This window comes from Heptranchias perlo, chromosome 3, assembly GCF_035084215.1.
Source record: "Heptranchias perlo isolate sHepPer1 chromosome 3, sHepPer1.hap1, whole genome shotgun sequence".
NCBI lineage: Eukaryota > Metazoa > Chordata > Chondrichthyes > Hexanchiformes > Hexanchidae > Heptranchias > Heptranchias perlo.
In genome coordinates, this window is record NC_090327.1 from 64,333,031 (window position 1) to 64,354,197 (window position 21,167).

General features: G+C 41.3%; 1 protein-coding gene across 6 annotated transcripts in view; it reads right to left on the reverse strand.

The window, feature by feature from the left end:
* Window positions 1–21,167, reverse strand: part of rb1cc1 (RB1-inducible coiled-coil 1) — a 172,384-nt gene that overhangs the window by 27,077 nt on the left and 124,140 nt on the right. For 5 of the 6 annotated variants that reach the window (XM_067979953.1, XM_067979947.1, XM_067979928.1 and 2 more), the window contains 3 exons: window positions 17,705–17,813; window positions 14,041–14,296; window positions 5,014–5,065 (listed from right to left, as the gene is read on the reverse strand). In XM_067979953.1, the coding sequence (XP_067836054.1) occupies window positions 5,014–5,065; window positions 14,041–14,296; window positions 17,705–17,813 (417 nt within the window). Of the gene's footprint in view, window positions 1–5,013; window positions 5,066–14,040; window positions 14,297–17,704; window positions 17,814–21,167 lie in introns of those variants that run through there. The other variant, XM_067979954.1, reaches the window with a different exon arrangement.

Sequence of the window (21,167 nt, forward strand, 5' to 3'; positions counted from 1 at the left end):
ACAAGAGCTGATTAAATAATATCCTTGAGAAATTTATGGTTGCAGGAACCCACTAGTTTAAGAGGTTCTGAAATGAGTTGCACAAAATCAAATTCAAATTCCTGAACAACAAAATGGGCAGAACTTCCAGGTATCCTTCATAAACCAGAAAACAAGGAGTTCCCTTACCATCACTCCCATTTCAGGCATGGTGATAGAAAGAAATAACAGCATCTGGGTCACAGAGGTTAGAATCAGCTCCTCATTCAGCATTTGCAAGCACAAATAAATCATTGGCACTTATCAACCTAACTTGAACACTGGCCAAGACTCCAGAGGGAAACTAGACAATATATGCCTTCAGAGTAAAGGCTTTCCTACTCTAGGATCACTCTTGAAGGCAATAACCCTAGGCTCCTTTTCTCTAACATCAACTACCTCTTTAAACCCTTCTCCCCTACCCCCCTCCACCCTCACCTATAACTGCGAGAAGCTTGTGGATTTCTTGGTCTCCTGGATACGACCTATTCAGCTGCTTCCCCCCCCCACTTCCCTCTGCCACCAAGCCAAAACTGCCCCCAAGGGTCCCCTGCCCTTATCCTGAATTCACATCTCTCTCTCTCTCTCCTCTTATGCCCTCTCCAAGTTCATCACATCCTCGAGACTCATCTACTTCCTCAACCCCTATTCTCACTAAATTTCTGATATCCACTTAAATGGGGGCCAGTTGGGTTATTGTTAATGATTCCCTTTTCTCAGGCACTGCCCTATACCTTTCAAAACTGCCATAATCCCTCCCCTACTCATAAAATCCACCCCCAACTCCTCTGTCCTCACTAACTAACCTCCCATCTTCAGCCAGCCTTTCCTTTCCAAGGTTCTATAATGTGATATTGCTTCCCAGATCCATGCCCACCTCTCCCAAAAGTCTGTTTTAAATCACTCCAATCAGGTTTCCACCCTTTCTACATCACCAAAACGACCCTCACCAAAGTTATGAACGACATTCTCTGACTGTTGTGCATTACCTCTCCTAATCCTCTTTGACTTTGTCGAAGGCAGCAGTGAGGTCAATCACATGATCCTCCTCCATTGCCTCTCCAGTTGTTCTGCTCCATGGACCCTGCTCTTGCTTGGTTCTATTCTTACAATCCAATCATAACCAGAACATCTCTAGCAATTACTTCTCTTTCCTAAACCTGTACCATCTCCAGTGTCCTCCATTCTTAGAACCTCCTCTTACTCATCTATATGCTGCCCCCCCTTGGTGACATCATCTGAAGCCTGGGGATCAGCCTTCATTAGTATGGGACCGAGCTCCATCTTCCCTCTCAACCCTTCCGCTGCCTCTGTTCTCCATCCAGCTGCAGTTCATCCAGGAAGTAGGTCCCCTGTATTTACCACTGAAGAGCATCAACTGCAATTTGATCCCTGATAACTTCAGTCTGGAAAGTGAGAAAATTCAGCTGTAATGGCTACTTGAGTAAGTACCATGTACAGCATATCAAAGATGTGTGATATTCAGACCTAGAATGTACAGATAATGCTGCACCAGTGCTCTGACCTGAATCATGGCAAATCTGAGTGGTAGTAGACAGACAAGCTTGTGTCTGGAACCATGCCCTCTGCAGGACAGATACAGTTTTGGCCACAAGTGAGAGTTCTCTTTATTGAACATAAATTTCAGGCAGTTCAGCAAGATAAAACTTGCTGGGCTCTTCTTCCATCTACTCATCATCTTCACCAGCAAGTCATCCAGATATGGGTAAATGCAGAGACCAGTTTGCCACAAGTAAGCTGTCATAACATTAAGGTAATTAATAAAAAATCCTAGGAGCTAAGGGCAGGTTGAACTGAAGTGCATTGTGTCAGTAGATTGCCTCACTGATATGTCACGAGAGCTTTCCTGATTTTGGAATGAAAGTATCTTTCAGGTTAGCAGCAACTACTCAGTCGCCTGGCTATACCACCTGGATCACCTGTATTTGACCCAATGGAATCTTTCCTAAAGTGAACAGTAAGAACTAATTGCTCAGGGTACTTGCCTGCACATCCTTGGACTGTCCCCCAAAGAGTCACTCAACAGAATTCTAAAGGAAAGGTCACAGCTTTTCTTCATGGTCTCCCCCACATATGTATTTTATGATTTCTGGTTTCACTCACACAATCAGATGTGCCCCCCTCCTCGCCCAACAGGCGTTCCCTGTAATAACTGGGGAGGAACGATTGTAACCAGAGTGAACAACTGAACTGCCCAGAAGTGACATTTGTGAGCACAAAGAGCGTGACAGACCACATACCTAACTAATACATGATGCTGCATTTGGTTACTTTTTAGAACAAATGTTCCGAGAATAAACTTGCATTATACAGTGACATTTCACTTTCTCAGGGCATTCCAAAGCTCTTCACAGCCAATTAATTACGTTTGATGTGTAGTCACTGTTTTGTAGGCAAACATGGCAGCCAATTATGTACAGCAAGGTCCCACATTGCAGGCAAGATCAATGGAAGTAAAGTGCAGCTGGAGAGGTCTGTGGTGAGTAAATGTTAGAGACAGTGTACTCAAAGTTCAGAGCAGCAATCAATGTATGTTTTTTTTAAACAAAGTAACCCACAATACATTCAGAATGATTTGTACTAAGCTATTTAGCATAAATACATACAAATGGACTATGATTACTTTTTTCAAAAGGTAGTCCAGGGATGATGAGAGAAACCTACTTAAAAATATGGTAAAAAGAAAATTAAGGTTCTCAAGTTACTGAGCTGTTAAAATAGCGTTTAAGGACAAAAATATACATATGCATGATGTGCATACATGGTGGTATCCATGATAGCACCCAGTATATCGTGTAGAGTAAAGCTCCCCAACTTCAGAAATGCACCATCTCCTACATACTTACGTATACCAAGCACACCAACTGTTTCCCTGAGTGAGACAGAGAACAAAAATTGTGCTATGTATGGGAAAGTCTGTTCTACAGTTTGTCCATCAGGAAGTGGGTTGACACTATTCAAGTTATTTTACTTTAGACACTTACAACAACTAGCATTTATATAGTACCTTTATTGTAGTACAACGTCCCAAGGTGCGTACTGCCAGATTAGGAGACTTTAATCCTATGTCTGGGCTAGATTTAAACACAGGTGCCAACACAGATCCCAAAGGTGAAAGGACAAACACTTAAATGTAAATCGCTGGTTCCTCCATTTTGATGGGAGAAAGTAATTTCAGAATAGCAAAATATGATGAACTGTCTAAGTTACTGAGTTATCAAATTATCTCAGATGGATGGAAAGTGTGTCATAAATTTTCCTTCGCCTCCAGCTCCAAGTCCTTCCAGCTGTTTGAGGGGGAGGAGTATTATAAACTTAAGGATAAACAACCAAGGAAAAGTAATTTCATATGAAGTGGACACAGATATATATTATTCACATTTTTGGAACAGATTGCATTATTTAGTTTAGTGCTTCCGAAGAGACTACACTTTACTATGTGAATATTATGATATACACCCATAAGGTTCCACTCATATCCCCAATTCCTGGCATTAATACTCAATTTTTATACTACTGCCAGCAAAACAGTAATGCACTGCCATACTATATAAAAAAAGCATAATGATGAGAAGTCTTTGAGAACAATATTCTTCAACACACCACATTCAATAAGTAACATTAATGCATTCTAAAAAAAATTCTCACGAGTGCAATTACTTGATAATTAATTTTTACAAAGGGTGCATCATAAATACACGTAGATAATAAAGAAGTTACAAGTATTACAATTCAGAGAATTCACAGATGTCAGAAAATCCCAAGAGCAAAGTTAAGGTGATGTATGCATTATGTAAACCATTCAATTACAATACTGCCTTTATAACCAAATGCATACACATCAGTTAACTAACAAGTGTTACATTCTTTCCAGTGAAAGACTATTGCCTTGACTAATTACAGTGAAACCTCCATTACCCAAACTCCATTTTAATTCAGAATTGTATTGGAATACAGCCTATTGCAAAATGTTACCTTATTGCACAATATTCTAACACCAATCTGACATTGTCAGATGTCTGAAAGAAATGAACTTACATTTATATAGTACCTTATCATGTTCTTACAGCACCCCAAAGCTCTTCACATCCAATTAATTATTTATAAAATAATATGACCATGTAAGCCCAAGATGTGCAATGTGTATCTATACCATGGCAATCCAATCTTTAAGCCTAGGCAACTCAGACCGATTTCCGATTATATCTCTTACTTGCTGGTTTGTCCAGTTTAATTTTGAGTCTAAAAGTTTGGAAAGGGCTGGTTTTTAACACTGTTGCCTCATTGGTGAATAAATTCTAATCAGCACACCAAGATCTGTCAGCATCAGCAACTTGGGATCTATGTAAATTAGTGGGAACATGGATTTAAACTTTTATGTGTGGTCCCCAAGGCCTCATTGTGTACTTGAAGACAATTTATTGAACACCCCAAATGTAGGCAAATCTGGTAGCCAATTTGCACACAAATGCCCCACAAACAGCAAATGAGATGAATGCCCAATTAATCTGTTTTTTTAAGATGTTGATTGAGGGAGAATTGTTGACCAGGATACCGGGAAAATTCCCTTCTCTTGTTCGAATGCTGGGTAGGATCTTTTACACCCACCTGAACAGGCATGGTTTGAACTCTCATCAGAAAGGTGGCACCTTCTAACAGTCACTCAGTAATGCATTTGAGTGTCAGCAAAGGTTATGTGCTCAAATCTTGGAGTGAGATTTAAAACCACAACCTTCTGACTCAGAGGCGAGCATGCTAAACTGACACACAAATCAACCGGATACCACAAGAATGAACAAATTCAAATTTGTGTTACTTGAATTATACTTATCTTTATTCCATGCCTAGACTATTGCTGTGCCATGTAAGACCAAAATTTTGGGGTGTCTATTCAATTAAGGAGGTTTCACTGCATATCAAATTATCTCCTGCATGATGTTAGCCATACTTTACTGAACTTGAACATCTACTTACTCTTTCTAAAATCATAATCCTATGTTTTTCCTCAGACATATGGATGGTTTCACTGTAATAAAGTAAACAGAGCTTTGATTAATGCATTGAAAAAAGGACACCAAGTATAAATAATATTTCAATGCTTTCTATAGCTTACAAATTTCAAAGAGCTCCAGATAAACAACCAGCAGCAGACTTTGCACTGCAGTAAGTACACTTATTGAGGCAGTGTTCAAGTCCTCTTTGTGCACCCCCCAAAAAGGTCTGTGCTACTGGGTTTCTTGAATTCAGGATAAGTGAGGAAGGGGAAGAAGAGAACGAGAGGGAAAAAGAGATGGTCTGAAAAAACAGTCCAAGCAACCTTGTTTAAGAAAAAAAACCAGAAACTATTTGGATTGCAAATGTTATCTAATGGATGTTTATGCTTAGATCAAGATGTTACAGCAGGTAAAGTAGAATGGCCCATTATCTTACCTAAATGTTTATATCGACAAGGTGGTAACAGTGCATTGTACACTCAAAAATCCAATTTGTTAATCTTTGGAAATACTAGGCACAAGATTATGTGACTCAAAAGACCGAAAAAGTTGATTAATCTTACAAATAGGCTTAATTTTGAACACATCAAAGTGGGGCATTCATACAATGGAATCAATGAGATTTGCAAAGTGAGAGAGAAGAAATGGAAATTTCCAATCATGAATGAAATTCTGACCAGCTTTAGAATGGATTTAGAATGAGGTTGAGGAACCAACCAGCCATTGTGCCATATATAATACAGGGGGACAACAAGAGGTATTTTTGTCCCGTTTTGATTTAGTCCCTTTACATGAGCAGTCATGGCACAGAACAGTTCTTAAAAAAAAACTGCAATTCAGATTCTTGTAACAAGCCTCTATTGAGACACAGCTGCAGTTTTGTCCAATACAGGTAAGAGAGGGAACTAATTCAAAATTTAAACAATGTCGTTCCTCTATTGCTTTTGAAGACTGAAGTGAGATCCTAAGATGTAAAATAAGTCTAGTCACTAAAAACAATTACCAGACACAGTATTGTTCATTTGCCTGGGCACATTACAAAAAATTTACATACAACTTCTTTTTTGTTTTATACCCATGACGTTTGTAATACTCTCCAGGTATCTCAGGAAAATGGGGAGAATATAAAGAGGAATGTGTGTTCAAAACAAAGGCACAGACAGTTAAGGATCCAAAATGACTCATCCTGCTCCTTTAACAATATTTTTGGTGATTGCCTCTATGAACACTGTCAGATGCAGTGCATTACCGAGTGACTGTTAGAGCGTTTATGCTCCACACGAGCCTCCTCGCTCCCTACTTCATCTAAGCCTATCAGCATATCCTTCTATTCCTATTTCCCTCATGTGCTTATCGAGTTTCCCTTTAACTGTCTTTATGCTGTTTGCCTCAACTACTCCTTCTGGTAGCACATTCCACATTCTTACCACCCTTTGGGTAAACAAGTTTCTCCTGAATTCCCTATTGGATCTATAAACGACTTTTATATTTATGACCTCTAGTTTTGGAGTCCCCCACAAGTGGAAACATTTTCTCTATGTCAACCTCATAAAACCCTCATAACCTTAAAGACCTCAATCAGGTCACCCATCAGCCTTCTCTTTTCTAGAGAGAAGAGCCCCAGCCTTTCCTGACAAGTATATCCTCTCAGTTCTGGTATCGCCCGTGTGAATCTTTTTTTACACCCTCTCCTTTGCATCTATATCCTTTCTATAACATGGAGACCAGAACTGTCCACAATACTCCAAGTGTGGTCTAACCAAGGTTCTATACAAGTTTTACCTAACTTCTCTGCTTTCCAATTCTATCCCTCTAGAAATGAATCCCAGTGCTTGATTTTCCCTTTTTAAAAAAAAATTAAAATGGCCTTAATTACTTTTGGTGATTTGTGTATCTGTATCCCTAGATGGGATACAGATACACAATTCCCCCATCTGTATCCCTAGATGGGGGATGGGATACAGATGAGGTAATTCAATGTCCATCACCAAGTGTGGCTTGGTAGCACCACTACTGACCGAGCTGGCCGAGTCCTGAAGGACATAGATGCCAGACTGGGCCTGCGGCAGGTGGTGAGCGAACCAACAAGAGGGAAAAACTTACTTGACCTCATCCTCACCAATCTACCTGTCGTAAATGCATCTGTCCATGACAGTATTGGTAGGAGTGACCACCGCACAGTCCACGTGGAGATGAAGTCCCGTCTTCGCACTGAGGACACCATCCAACGTGTTGTGTGGCACTATCACCGTGCTAAATGGGATAAATTCAGAACAGATTTAGCAGCTCAAAACTGGGCATCCATGAGGCGCTGTGGGCCATCAGCAGCAGCAGAATTGTATTCCAGCACAATCTGTAACCTCATGGGCCGGCATATTCCTCACTCTACCATTACCAACAAGACAGGGGATCAACCCTGGTTCAATGAGGAGTGTAGAAGAGCATGACAGGAGCAGCACCAGGCGGACCTACAACTCAGGACTACATGCATGCTAAACAGCGGAAGCAAAATGCTATAGACAGAGCTGAGCGATTCCACAACCAACGGATCAGATCAAAGCTCTGCAGTCCTGCCATATCCAGTTGTGAACGGTGGTGGACAATTAAACAACTAACAGGAGGAGGAGGCTCTGTAAACATCCCCATCCTCAATGACGGCGGAGTCTAGCACGCGAGTGCAAAAGACAAGGCTGAAGCGTTTGCTACCATCTGCAGACAGAAGTGCCGAGTGGATGATCCATCTCGGCCTCCTCCAGATATCCCCATCATCACAGAAGCCAATCTTCAGCAAATTTGATTCACTCCACGTGATATCAAGAAACGGCTGAGTGCACCGGATACAGCAAAGGCTATGGGCCCCGACAACATCCTGGCTGTAGTGCTCAAGACTTGTGCTCCAGAACTAGCTGCACCTCTGGCCAAGCTGTTCCAGTACAGCTACAACACTGGCATCTACCAGACAATGTGGAAAATTGCCCAGGTATGTCCTGTCCACAAAAAGCAAGACACATCCAATCCGGCCAATTACCGCCCCATCAGTCTACTCTCAATCATCAGCAAAGTGATGGACTGTGGCGTTGACAGTGCTATCAAGGGGCACTTACTCACCAATAACCTGCTCACCGATGCTCAGTTTGGGTTGCGCCAGGACCACTCGGCTCCAGACCTCATTACAGCCTTGGTCCAAACATGGACAAAAGAGCTGAATTCCAGAGGTGAGGTGAGAGTGACTGCCCTTGACATCAAGGCAGCATTTGACAGAGTGTTTTTTTAAATTCGTTCATGGGATGTGGGCATCGCTGGCAAGCATATATTGCCCATTCCTAATTGCCCTCGAGAAGGTGGCGGTGAGCCGCCTTCTTGAACCGCTGCAGTCTGTGTGGTGAAGGTACTCCCACAGTGCTGTTAGGAAGGGAGTTTCAGGATTTTGACCCAGTGACGATGAAGGAACGGCAATATATTTCCAAGTCGGGATGGTGTGTGACTTGGAGGGGAACGTGCAGGTGGTGGTGTTCCCATGTACCCGCTGCTCTTGTCCTTCTAGGTGGTAGAGGTGGCGGATTTGGGAGGTGCTATCGAAGAAGCCTTGGCAACTTGATGCAGTGCATCCTGTGGATGGTACACACTGCAGGCACAGTGCGCCGGTGGTGAAGGGAGTGAATGTTTAGGGCGGTGGATGGGGTGCCAATCAAGCAGGCTGCTTTGTCCTGGATGGTGTCGAGCTTCTTGAGTGTTGTTGGAGCTGCACTCATCCAGGCAAGTGGAGAGTATTCCATCACACTCCTGACTTGTGCCTTATAGATGGTAGAAAGGCTTTGGGGAGTCAGGAGGTGAGTCACTCGCCGCAGAATACCTAGCCTCTGACCTGCTCTTGTAGCCACAGTATTTATGTGGCTGGTCCAGTTGAGTTTCTGGTCAATGGTGACCCCCAGGATGTTGATGGTGGGGGATTCGGTGATGGTAATGTTGTTGAATGTCAAGGGGAGGTGGTTCGACTCTCTTGTTGGAGATGGTCATTGCCTGGCACAAATGTTACTTGCCACTTATCAGCCCAAGCCTGGATGTTGTCCAGGTCTTGCTGCATGCGGGCTCGGACTGCGTCATTATCAGAGGGGTTGCGAATGGAACTGAACACTCTGCAATCATCAGCAAACATCCCTATTTCTGACCTTATGATGAAGGGAAGGTCATTGATGAAGCAGCTGAAGATGTTGAGCCTAGGACACTCCCCTGAGGAACTCCTGCATCAATGTCCTGGGGCTGAGATGATTGGCCTCCAACAACCACTACCATCTTCCTTTGTGCTAGGTATGACTCCAGCCACTGGAGAGTCTTCCCCCCGATTCCCATTGACTTCAATTTTACTGGGGCACCATCCAGGACAAAGCAGCCCACTTGATTGGCACCCCATCCACCACCCTAAACATTCACTCCCTTCACCACCGGCGCACCGTGGCTGCAGTGTGTACCATCCACAGGATGCACTGCAGCAACTCGCCAAGGCTTCTTCGACAGCACCTCCCAAACCCACGACCTCTACCATCTAGAAGGACAAGAGCAGCCGGCACATGGGAACACCACCACCTGCACGTTCCCCTCCAAGTCACACAACATCCCGACTTGGAAATATATCGCCGTTCCTTCATCGTTGCTGTGTCAAAATCCTGGATCTCCCTTCCTAACAGCAGTGTGGGAGAACCTTCATCACACGGACTGCAGCGGTTCAAGGCAGAGGCTCACCACCACCTTCTCAAGGGCAATTAGGATGGGCAATAAATGCCGGCCTCACCAGCGACGCCCTCATTCCATGAACGAATAAATAAAAATCCCTTTGCTCTTCTATCCCATTTAGACTCTCATTATTCAATTAGTATGTGGTCTACTTATTCTTCCTACTAAAATATACTACCTCACACTTATCAATATTGAAATTAATTTGCCAATTACATGCCCATTCTGCAAGTTTATTAATGTCTCTTGCATTTTGATGCATTCTTCCTTTGTATTAACTATATCCCCCAGTTTGGTGTAGTCTGCAAATTTTTAAATTGTACTTCCGATTCCCGAATCTAAATAGTTAACGTAAATTGTAAACAGTGATCCCAACACCGATCCCCGTGGAACACCACTTCCTACCTTTTGCCAGTTTGTGTGCATACCCTTAACCCTACTCTGGTTTCTGGCCAACTTGATATCCATTCTGCTAACTGTCCCCTGACTTCACATGCTCTGACCTTAGTCATGAGCCTATACAGCAGCACCTTATCGAAGGCCTTTTGAAAATCCAAATATATTACATCTACTGCATTACCCCTGTCCATTCTTTCTGTTACTTCTTCAAAGAACTCAATAAGGTTGGTCACGCATGACTTTCCCTTCTGAAATTATTCAATATTTCTGCAATTTCACTGTCATTACCTGAGTGTTTATTTTGTGCATCCCTTAGTGGCCCTTTCCCTATTCTGATTTTTCTTTTGTTATTTAAGTGTCTGTAGAATATTTTACTATTTCTTTTTATATTCCTTGATAATTTAATTTCGTAGTTCCTCTTTGTTTTTGTGACTTCTTTCCAAACCTCCTCGTATTCCCTTTTGTCATCCTCTCTTTTACTGTCTATGTACTCAGACAATGCCTTTTCCTTTAGTTTCAATTTTACCCTTATCTCTATTCATCCATGGTGTTTCATTATTGGCTAGTTTTTTCTTGCTTTTATTTTTAAAAAGAGGAATATATCTCCTAAACTCTATTGTTCACCGTTTTAAATATTTCCCACTGCTGTTCTATTTCTTTGTCTGTCAAAGTTTTTTTCCAGTTTACCTTCTCTAGTTCCATTCTTATCCCCTCAAAATTAGCTTTTTTCCCCAATCTATTACTTTGGTCTATGTTTTACTTATATCTTCCTCAATCATTATTTTAAACCTTATTATATGACGATCACTATTGCCTAGATGTTCCCTTACTTCTCTTATTTGTTCTGGTTCATTTCCCATTACTAAATCCAGTGATTCCTCTCTTGTTAGGCTTCTCGTATATGGAATAAGAAAGGAGTCCCGTACACACTGTAAAAACTCCATTCCATTTTCCCCTTTCCCTACCTCTCCTTGCCAGTTTATTTGGGGGTAATTGAAATCTCCCATGATTATTATTTGATCCTTTTCATAGATTTGTCTACATATTTCATCCTCCACTTCCCTTCCACTATTAGGTGGTCTGTAGAATATATCTATTAACATGATCGATCCCTTTTTATCCTTTGTCACAATCTATATGGATTCAGTTTCTATCAAAGTTACAGAAAACAGAGTGTAACTTTTTCTATTGCTATTGTGTTGTCTCTAATTAGTAGAGCTACCCCATCCCCATTCGTCCTTCCCAAATAAGTTATATCCTGCAATATTTAACTGCCAGTCCTGATGCTTATGTAGCCATGTTTCAGTTATCCCGATCACATCTGGCTCCTCGCTATTAATTATTGCCTCCAGTTCCCCCATTTTCAAATGCTATGCACATTGTTGTACAGGCAATTTAATTTGTCTTTAGTGATTAAGAATAAAATGAGGGGAACAGTCATTTTGTACTTTTGTTCTATAACTGTATTCGTTCCCTGACCATTTATGTTACCTTTATTCCTTATCTTCGTCTAACCTTTACTCTCATTTCCTATTTCTTTTTTCTTCAGACTCGTTATCTTCACCAGATCCCTCCCCCCATCTTACTAGTTTGAAGTCCTATCAACAGCTCTATTTATCCTTTCCGCTAGGACACTGGTCCCATTCCGGTTCAGGTGGAGCCTGTCCCAACAGTACAGTTCCTTCCTATCTGTAATGGTGCCAGTGTCCCATGAAATAGAACCCCTCCTTCCCACACTAGTCTTTCAGCCACGCATTCACCTTCCTGATCTGCCTATCCCTATGCCAATTAGCACATGGCTTGGGTAGTAATCCCGAGATTGCTATCAGTGAGGTCATGTTTTTTTTTTAAAAACTGAATTCCTAGCTTCTGATATTCCCTTAGCAGGACCTCCTCCCTTTTCTTCCCTATGTCACTGGTCCCAACATGGACTACGACAACTGGATCTTCCCCCTCCCTTTCCGAGTTGCTCCCAGATGTCCTTCACCCTTGCACCAGGTAGGCAACGCACCCTCTGGACTCTCGGTCACGACTGTAGAGGATGTTATCTATCCCCCTAATTATCGAATTCCCCATGACTACAACCTTTCTATTCAGCTCCAACTATTTCAAAGACAATGTTCAAGGCTGAATGATATGTACTAAGTTGTGATATTGGTGGTTGATTAAGACCATTCAAAAAGCAAGCTTTATTGCAAATACCTTTCCGACTACTTCGACACAGATGACCGAAAACTTTCCATCTGATTGCAAAATTGCTTTGGCTCTCAAGACTGCTCAAAAGGTGGTAAAAAAAAAATTGAGACACATTGAAACAGAGAACTGTTGACATACTTCTGATGAGGTGCCAATTGTCCAAATAAGTGCTATAACGATGGATGGATGGCAAGAACAGACCAGCACCAACATGGGGGCAAAAGGATGTACCTTATATTGGTAGATCCATCCCTGCAAATGGAATGGCAGGATTTTCTTGAATTATTGTTGGATTGCCACCACAGATAAACATCCAGTCACAGCCAATAATTTGAGCTATTCTGAACTATTTATTAGACGTCTTTTTAGTAGCACCAGGCCCAGAATTACAAGGAATAATTTGCTTTCCTAACCTAAAGAAGTTTGCTTTGTGGCATCCAAATTAAATTAACTACTGCAGGTTTCTCAAAGTTATTACGACAGACTATTCCAGTGAATCCCAATTTGTTGCAGCAAGAGTAGTCGGTGTATAGTCCTCCTTCGATGGTAAAGATGATTTGCTGACAACTGCTTGGGTAATTTTGACTATAGACCACCAGGCAAGAAATTCCTGAGGAAAGAGAACTTCCTCTGAGTCTCCTTAACTGAGAAACTGTCTGATGAGTCTAAAGTAGACTGGAGGTAGAGGGTTCTTACACTGGAGAAGTATTCTGGCATATTTTCCGCCACTTGAAAAGCAACATTGTAGCAGCTACTGGCAGAATGTAAAGGTCTCTAAGGTGATTTTGTAGATCCTGTAAAGTCAGTTCACTCCAGCTGTATAGGAGGAAAATAAAGCAAATTCTGGAAAGTCTGAGGCGTTTGAGTTAGGAAAAAAATAACACCATGTCTGAGACAGGACCTAACAGAGTGAGATACTTAGAGTGGACTAGGTCATGGGCAACCTCCTCCTTTTCTGGCATTAAGTACCAGAAATCCAATTTCCTCTGAGGAACTGCAGGGTCAGATTCATCACTTGTACAGTCAAAAGGGTTTTTGGGTCCTTGGTGACAACAGGGACAGACAAGGATATTCTCCCTACCTCCTGAATGATATAATTCACTAAAGCAAATGTTTGGTTATGATCAGTCAGGAGTACTAAAGAAAGCAGTTGGTAACACAGCATACAGTAATCACGTCTATAAGCATCCAAGAATGAGTTTAATTCAGCATCAAAGGAAAAAGCAGTAAGAAAGAAAATAACCTGGCCAGAGTTGGTTTTATTTCCTTAGGTGATGCCATCATCCAGAATTAGGGAAAATTAAGAAATGAGCCACAATTAGGTCTTTAAATCCCAAATATAATTTTGTGGACAAGATGGCAAGTGGATTACTTGCTACCAGGCTGCTGCTTACGGTGCCTCGAAACTGATTTGAAGTGAGGTCAGGGTGATTTAGTGACAAAATTTCTTCCCTTGCTACGGAGAAGGAACTCTTCTGCTTGGTTCCTCTCCCTCAGAGCACATCTAAAATACAGAACTCACCACTTTAGGAACTGAAGGAATGTGCATTGGTGCAATCATATGATTATTGGTTTCGTTCACCATTAAGCAGCATTTCTTTCACAGCAAAATAAGTGAAATTAAGTGCTTATTATCCATCTTAACTGTAAAAAAAAATATTGTATGCCGGTGGCTACTCACCGTACAGTCATGGTGCTTGCCTCCATTGCAGGGTCTACTCTTCCATCCTCCACTGCTCCAGTAACAGATGCCAGCCTTTCCGAATCAAATGGAATGTCAGGCCCAGAAGCAGCAGAAGCCTCAGCTCCAGAAGGTCCAGGTGATGAAAAGGTAGAACAAACCAGTACATTACTTCGTAGCCTGTTGAGTTCCTCATCAAGCTTTTTCTTTTCTTGTAGCAAAGTAGCTCTGTCTGCAGAGAGGGTTTCTATCAAAACTGAATACACAATAATGCACTTAGAATTATGCATATTAACACAAGATTCCATCTATCAAAAGCAACAAATATTAGTTCTACATTGTTCATCATAAAATAGAAGCTGAGCACAGTGTGACAGCAGCCAACTACTCAGCTTCAGAGATTGGCTTTTACTAAACAAGAATTAATCTCTTTGAATTAGTAATGCAACACCACACTCATGGGTATCATAAACATATCTGAAGTCAACATGTGTGAACAAATATGTGCACACGAATATAGTACTGAAAAAATTCCTCTTCACTATTTTAGTATTGTACCCGATGTCATCATATATGCATAGGTCAATGAATACATTTAAATCAATTTTATAAGCCAATATTTGAAACCAATTAAGATCATTCAGGGCAGGACTACTTTTAATGAACACTAGTGAGACATTAGTCTGCTACAATGATGAAAGGCAGAGACTCTTGTAATCCAACAATATTTTAGCATGCATGTTAACTATATTTACATCAATACTCCCAGCCATAGGAACATAAGAAATAGGAGCAGGGGTAGGTCATACGGCCCCTCGAACCTGCTCAGCCATTCAATAAGATCATGGTTGATCTTCGATCTCAACTCCACTTTCCCACCTGATCCTCATAAGAGTCCAAAAATCTATTGATTTCAGTCTTGAACTTACTCAATGACTGAGCAGCCACAACCCCTCTGGGGTAGAGAATTTCAAATATTCACGACCCTGAATGAAGAAATTCCTCCTCATCTCGGTCCTAAATGTCTGACCCCTTATCCTGAGACTATGTCCCCCAGTTCTAGACTCTCCTATCAGGGGAAACATCCACTCAGCATCTACCCTGTCAAGCCCTCATAGAATCTTATATGTTTCAATGAGATCACCTCTCATTCCTCTAAACTCCAGAGTATAGGCCCATTCTACTCAAACTTTCCTCATAGGAGAACCCTCTCATTCCAGGAATCAATCAAGTGCACCTTTGTTGCACCACCTCTAAAGCAAATATATCCCTCCTTAGGTAAGGAGACCAAAACTGTACACAGTACTCCAGGGTATGGTCTCACCAAAGCTCTGTACAATTCCTTACTCTTGTACTCCAACCCCCTTGCAATAAAGGCCAACATACCTTTGGCTTCCTAATTGCTTGCTGTACATGCAGATTAACTTTCTGTGCTTCGTGTAAAAGGACACCAAATTCCTCTTTCAAATCCCTCTGAACACCAACATTTAATAGTTTCTCACCATTTAAAAAAATTCAGTTTTTCGATTTTTCCTACTAAAATGAATAACCTCACATTTCCCCACATTATACTCCATCTGCCACCTCTTGCCCACTCACTTAACCTGCCGACAGCCCTTTGCATCCTCCTATAGAATCATAGAAAGGTTACAGCATGGAAAGAGGTGATTCGGCCCATCGAGTCCACTTACATTCACAGCTTACATTCCCACCCAGCTTTGTATAGTCAGCAAACTTCATGATTCAGTTTAGTGAAAATTAACAAAATGCTATGTAGAAAACAGCTTAGGATTTGATCTGATGAAATAAATTTATGAAATAGAAGGAAAATCAAAGTTACAAATTTCATACATTTACTGAAAGCAAAATCATCTAATTTGTTAGATTGTACCCTTGCTCATTAGTACAGTGGGCAAGTGAAATAGCTCTAATGTTGTCTGTATGGGCCCCCAGCTACCTCCACCTCCACATGCCCCCAGCTACCTCCATCTACAAGATATTGTGTAGTTAAATACTTTGGTGCTGGATGCATAAATTGAGCAGAACTGATATCAGGGCAGGAAGCTCTTAAAACCATTAACTTGTCGGAAAGGCAGCCGTGGCATTTCGCCTTCTGGACGGTTTACATGAACAAGCTAAAAGATGAAACAAACAAACATTGACTTAATTAGGGCTGGGATTCTTCAGATGCTGGGTAGTCGTAAAACAACGAAGCCTTATAGGCTGGTCCAGGACACCTGGCCTGGAATCTGAAGGAGTGAAAGGTGGCCTGGGGGACCGTAGATTCCCAGCCTTGATGCAAAGGCAGGACCAGATAAGATGAGGCAAAACAGTCTTAAGCCACTGTGTAAGGTTAAGGCCAGAAGTGGAACACAAGTTGTTTTTGCAGACCCCTGAAAAGTGGAAGATAGTGGGTAAGGCTGAACCTTTTTCCTTAAAGAAACAAAGAACTCAAGGCACTATTAGACACCTCGCCTTTTTGGGAGACCCCAATAGGACAAGGGCCTATGTCAATAGCTAACCCTGGGTCCACCCCAAAAGGGGCATAAAAAGAGCACCCTGCACTGATATCAGGTTGTAGAGACTTAGCAGGAGTAACGTAACTTTGGCAAACGATCCGAGTCAGTAGAAGTGGCTCCAGGCAGAGCAGGATTGAGGAGTCCAAGAGGTCACCCCAGGAGGGGCAGAAGACGTGTGAATCAATGAAGATATCCCAGGTGGGATGGAAAGCAAGCTTTCCTCAAGACTCCTGGACAGACAAGACTCTACCCAGTGCAGAAAGGATGATATGATCTCCTATTCTGTGTTGTAAACCACTGCCCCAACACTGCATGTGTTGGTCCTTTTGTGAATTTCAATAAAGCATCTTTTTACCAAATTGGAGTCAGGTCAATTACCAGCAACTGAAAGCAAAATCTCACAAATTTATGACATTCTGTTACAGTTACCCCTTTAAGAGTGCCAAAGCTAGAAGGTCTGATGCAACATAAATGCAGATTCTACTCATCCCAACACTGTAGATACCCAAGGGCAGATTTTCCTCTTTGCACCTGCAAGCAATGAATAGAGGAAAGTTGGACAGGCTCTTTCTCGTACAATTTTCTTCTATGCACTTCACCTCTGTGATCCTTTATGCCCAAGTTCAGTAAGAGGAAAATGTGTCCCACTGAATATTAATTGGTAACCAAGGCCGAGAGGCGGAAGTAATTTATCGACTTTGATTAATAGGTGAGATAAAGTGCTATTACTAACAGATCTCTTATGGCATTGGTCTCTGTAAGCTGGATGATATGACAGCAAAGTATAGGTGTGTGTTTAAGTTGCCCTCTCTCAGAGACCCAAAAAATTAATTGCCGTAAGTAAATTTTGCCCAAGGTCAGAGTTTAATTGCTGTTTGGCAAAAGACGTTTGCAGATTCAAAGCTGCTTGTGAATTTCTGGTTCTAGGTCAGTTAAAAACAGCACAAATGATTACCTAACTTTTTCTTTCTTTAAAATACTTTCGACACTCTTAACTGTGACATATGACAGACACAAAAAAGTTTATGGACAGACAGAAAGACAGGCCAAGATTTCCCGATTCTAAATTTCTAACTTAAGGATTCAGAGACATTAAAACAACAAAGTCTTCAAATTACTCCTGTAGTTAATGTATTCCAGCTCACCTCTATCCTTTTCTTGTTGCTGGGTTAGCTTTTTCAGTTTGTCACTCAGCTCATTTATAATTTGTTCTTTCTTCATTTTTTCTCTAGTTAGAACAGTGTTGAAGTTGGTCTGAAAAACAAGTCATTTAAATATAATTCTAAGATCTATAAACTCAACACACGTTATAATAGTACTTCCACAGTAACTTCAATGAGTTTCTTCAGGCAAAATGTTCTAAAGGGTTTATATTCAAAATACAATTAAAAGCCCTGTTACTGGATCAGAAGTAAATTTAGCAGCGTCAATGTGTTTGTTATATAACTGTACTCTTCTGCTCAGAATATTAGCTATAACAAAGGATGAAACCAAAAACCTAAAATACCCAACTTAGAAAACAAAAAATATCTTACCAGTGCAAATTTGTGCCAATGTTTTGGGCCCTGATCTTTCTATATACTTGCACACTTTTTTGGAATGTTTCATAAACTTCATAACAAAGTACATACAGGCATCAAAATCAAAGTATTTCATTAATGTAATACATTGTAGTATTACAGAAACAGGGAGAAAATATGATGGATTGAATTTAACTTATGTCTCAAAAAAAATTGTGACTTTGTAAAGTTTGGAACCAAGACCAGAATGCTATATACACAAAAGTTGAATCAAATATCATCACTAAGCTGTCCAGATACAACCTTTGCAGTTATACCTCTCGGGATCAAATACACATTCAGCAAGCTGAAGACAGGAAGACCTTACCCCAAACCGCCAGGTACTCAATTTAATTTTTTTTTAAAAATTGGGCCCCTTCGTCATGCCAACTGTACATCTACAGGCACAAACAGTTGAACTTGCTGTAACAGTAGAAAACTAAACATACAACAAAAAGTCCTCAGCTAGGAATCTAATTACACATATCCATTACTTTGGATTGGGGGGATGGGGGTAGAGAAAAAGAATTCCTATAATCTCAAGTCATGCTTCAAACTAGTTAATTTTATACTAACGTCCTCTTGGTCTGCGCACATAGTCCGAGCTTAACCTGTTAGCACCTACATTATCAATTCCCACAGGATTTGAAAAACTTCTTGCTGACCCACTCCTGAGAAAAGTTCTATAGCTGCATATCAACCATTTTTCCCCCAGTAAATTAAACATTCAGTCCTGTGGAGCTGGGAGACCCAGAATCATCCTTGTGCACTTCTCTGAACTTTCTCCGGTATTACGAATCCTGTTGAAGGTAGTATCCAAAAATGCACAGAATATTTTAAATGCGACCTCAATAACGATTGATATAAAAAAGTTACAATAGCTAGTTTCAACTTGCAGTAAATTCTTGCAATGGATCCCAGTATATGATTATCTTTGTTGATAGCTGCTTTACACTGACTGCGTACTTTCAGTAAATGGTCAATGATCACATTCATCCTTGCCAATAGACATCCCTGCATCTTGCACACATTTCATGTTTCCTGTTCTGATGTACTTAATTGTGCATTTATCTACATTAAGATCTACTTGTTTTCCCTTGCGCCATTAATTTTAATTGATCCAAATCGCTGAACACAGTGAAACGCTCATGTTCGTTACCTAACCACATAGATTGGTATCAAAAAAAATTACTAGAATGTTTCCTCTGCATAATATTTGCATTTAAAAATTGCTTTGTCACACACTTGTATCTCACAGTCCTTCGTATAATTATGTTTGATGCACAGTAACTGCTGATATGCAGTCAAACGTGGCAGCAACGTCTCATGAACAACCACGAGGTGATTGATCAATTAGCAGAGGCAGAAATGTTGACCAGAATACTTGGCGAACCTCCTGAATTGTGCCATTTCCCTGCTCTTCTTTGAATTATGCAATGGGATCTTTAATGTTTACCTGAACAAGCAACAAAAGCTTGGTTTAAAATCTAATCAGATGAATGGCACCTTAGTCAGTGCAGCACTCCTTCTGTAACGTACTGGGGTTATAGAGAATTTTAAGCTCAAACCCTGACATGATGATCAGGACAACTATAAGAATATAAGAACATAAGAAATAGGAGCAAGCGTAGGCCATCTGGCCCCTCCAGCCTGCTCCGCTATTCAATAAGATCATGGCTGATCTTCGACCTCAACTCCACTTTCCCGCCCTATCCCTATATCCCTCGATTCCCTTAGTGTCCAAATATCCATCGAACTCTGTCTTGAATATACTCAACAACTGAACAGCCACAGCTCTCGGTTAGAGAATTCCAAAGATTCACAACCCTCAGTGAGGAAATTTCCCTCATCTCGGACCTATATGGCCAACCCCTTATCTTGAGACTCTAACCCCTAGTTCTAGACTCTCGAGCCAGGGGAAACAGCCGCTCAGAGGGCTTGACAGGGTAAATGCTATGAATGTTATAAGTTTCAATGAGATCACCTCTCATTCTTCTAAACTCCAGAAAGTATAGGAACATTCTACTCACCCTCTCCCCATATGACAATCCTCTCATCCCAGGAATCAATCTAGTGAACCTTCATTGCACCCCCTTCTAAGGCAAGTATATCCTTACTTAGGTAAGGTGACCAAAACTGTACACAGTCTCCAGTTGTGATCTCACCAAAGCCCTATATAATTGCAGCAAGACCTCCTTGCTCTTATACTCCAACCCCCTTGCAATAAAGGCCAACATAACATTTGCCTTCCTAATTGCTTGCTGTACCTACATGTTTACTTTCTGTGATTCATGTACAAGGACACCCAAATCCCTCTGACTACCAATATTTCTTAGACCCTCACCTTTTAAAAAATATTCTGCTTTTCTATTCTTCCTACCAAAGTGGATAATTTTACATTTCCCCACATTATACTCCATCTGCCACCTTCTTGCCCACTCACTAAACCTGTCTATATCCCTTTGCAGACTCTTTGCAACCTCCTCACAGCTTACTTTCCCACCTCCCTTTGTATAGTCAGCAAACTTAGATACATTACATTCAGTTCCGTCATCTAACCATCTTTGCAACTATCTTCAGTCAGAAGTGCCGAATGGGTGATCCATCTCGGCCTCCTCCTGATATCCCCACCATCACAGAAGCCAGTCTTCAGCCAATTCGATTCACTCCACGTGATATCAAGAAATGGCTGGGTGAACTGAATACAATAAAGGCTATGGGCCCCGACAACATCCCAGCTGTATTGCTGAAGTCTTCTGCTCCAGAACTAGCCACGCCTCTAGCCAAACTGTTCCAGTACAGCTACAACACTGGCATCCACCCGACAATGTGGAAAATTGCCCAGCTATGTCCTGTCCACAAAAAGCAGGACAAATACAATCCGGCCAATTACCGCCCCATCAGTCTACTCTCAATCATCAAAGTGACGGAAAGTGTCATCGACAGTGCTATCAAGCGGCACTTACTCACCAATAACTTGCTCACCGATGCTCAGTTTGGGTTCTGCCAGGACCACTTGGCTCCAGACCTCATTATAGCCTTGGTCCAA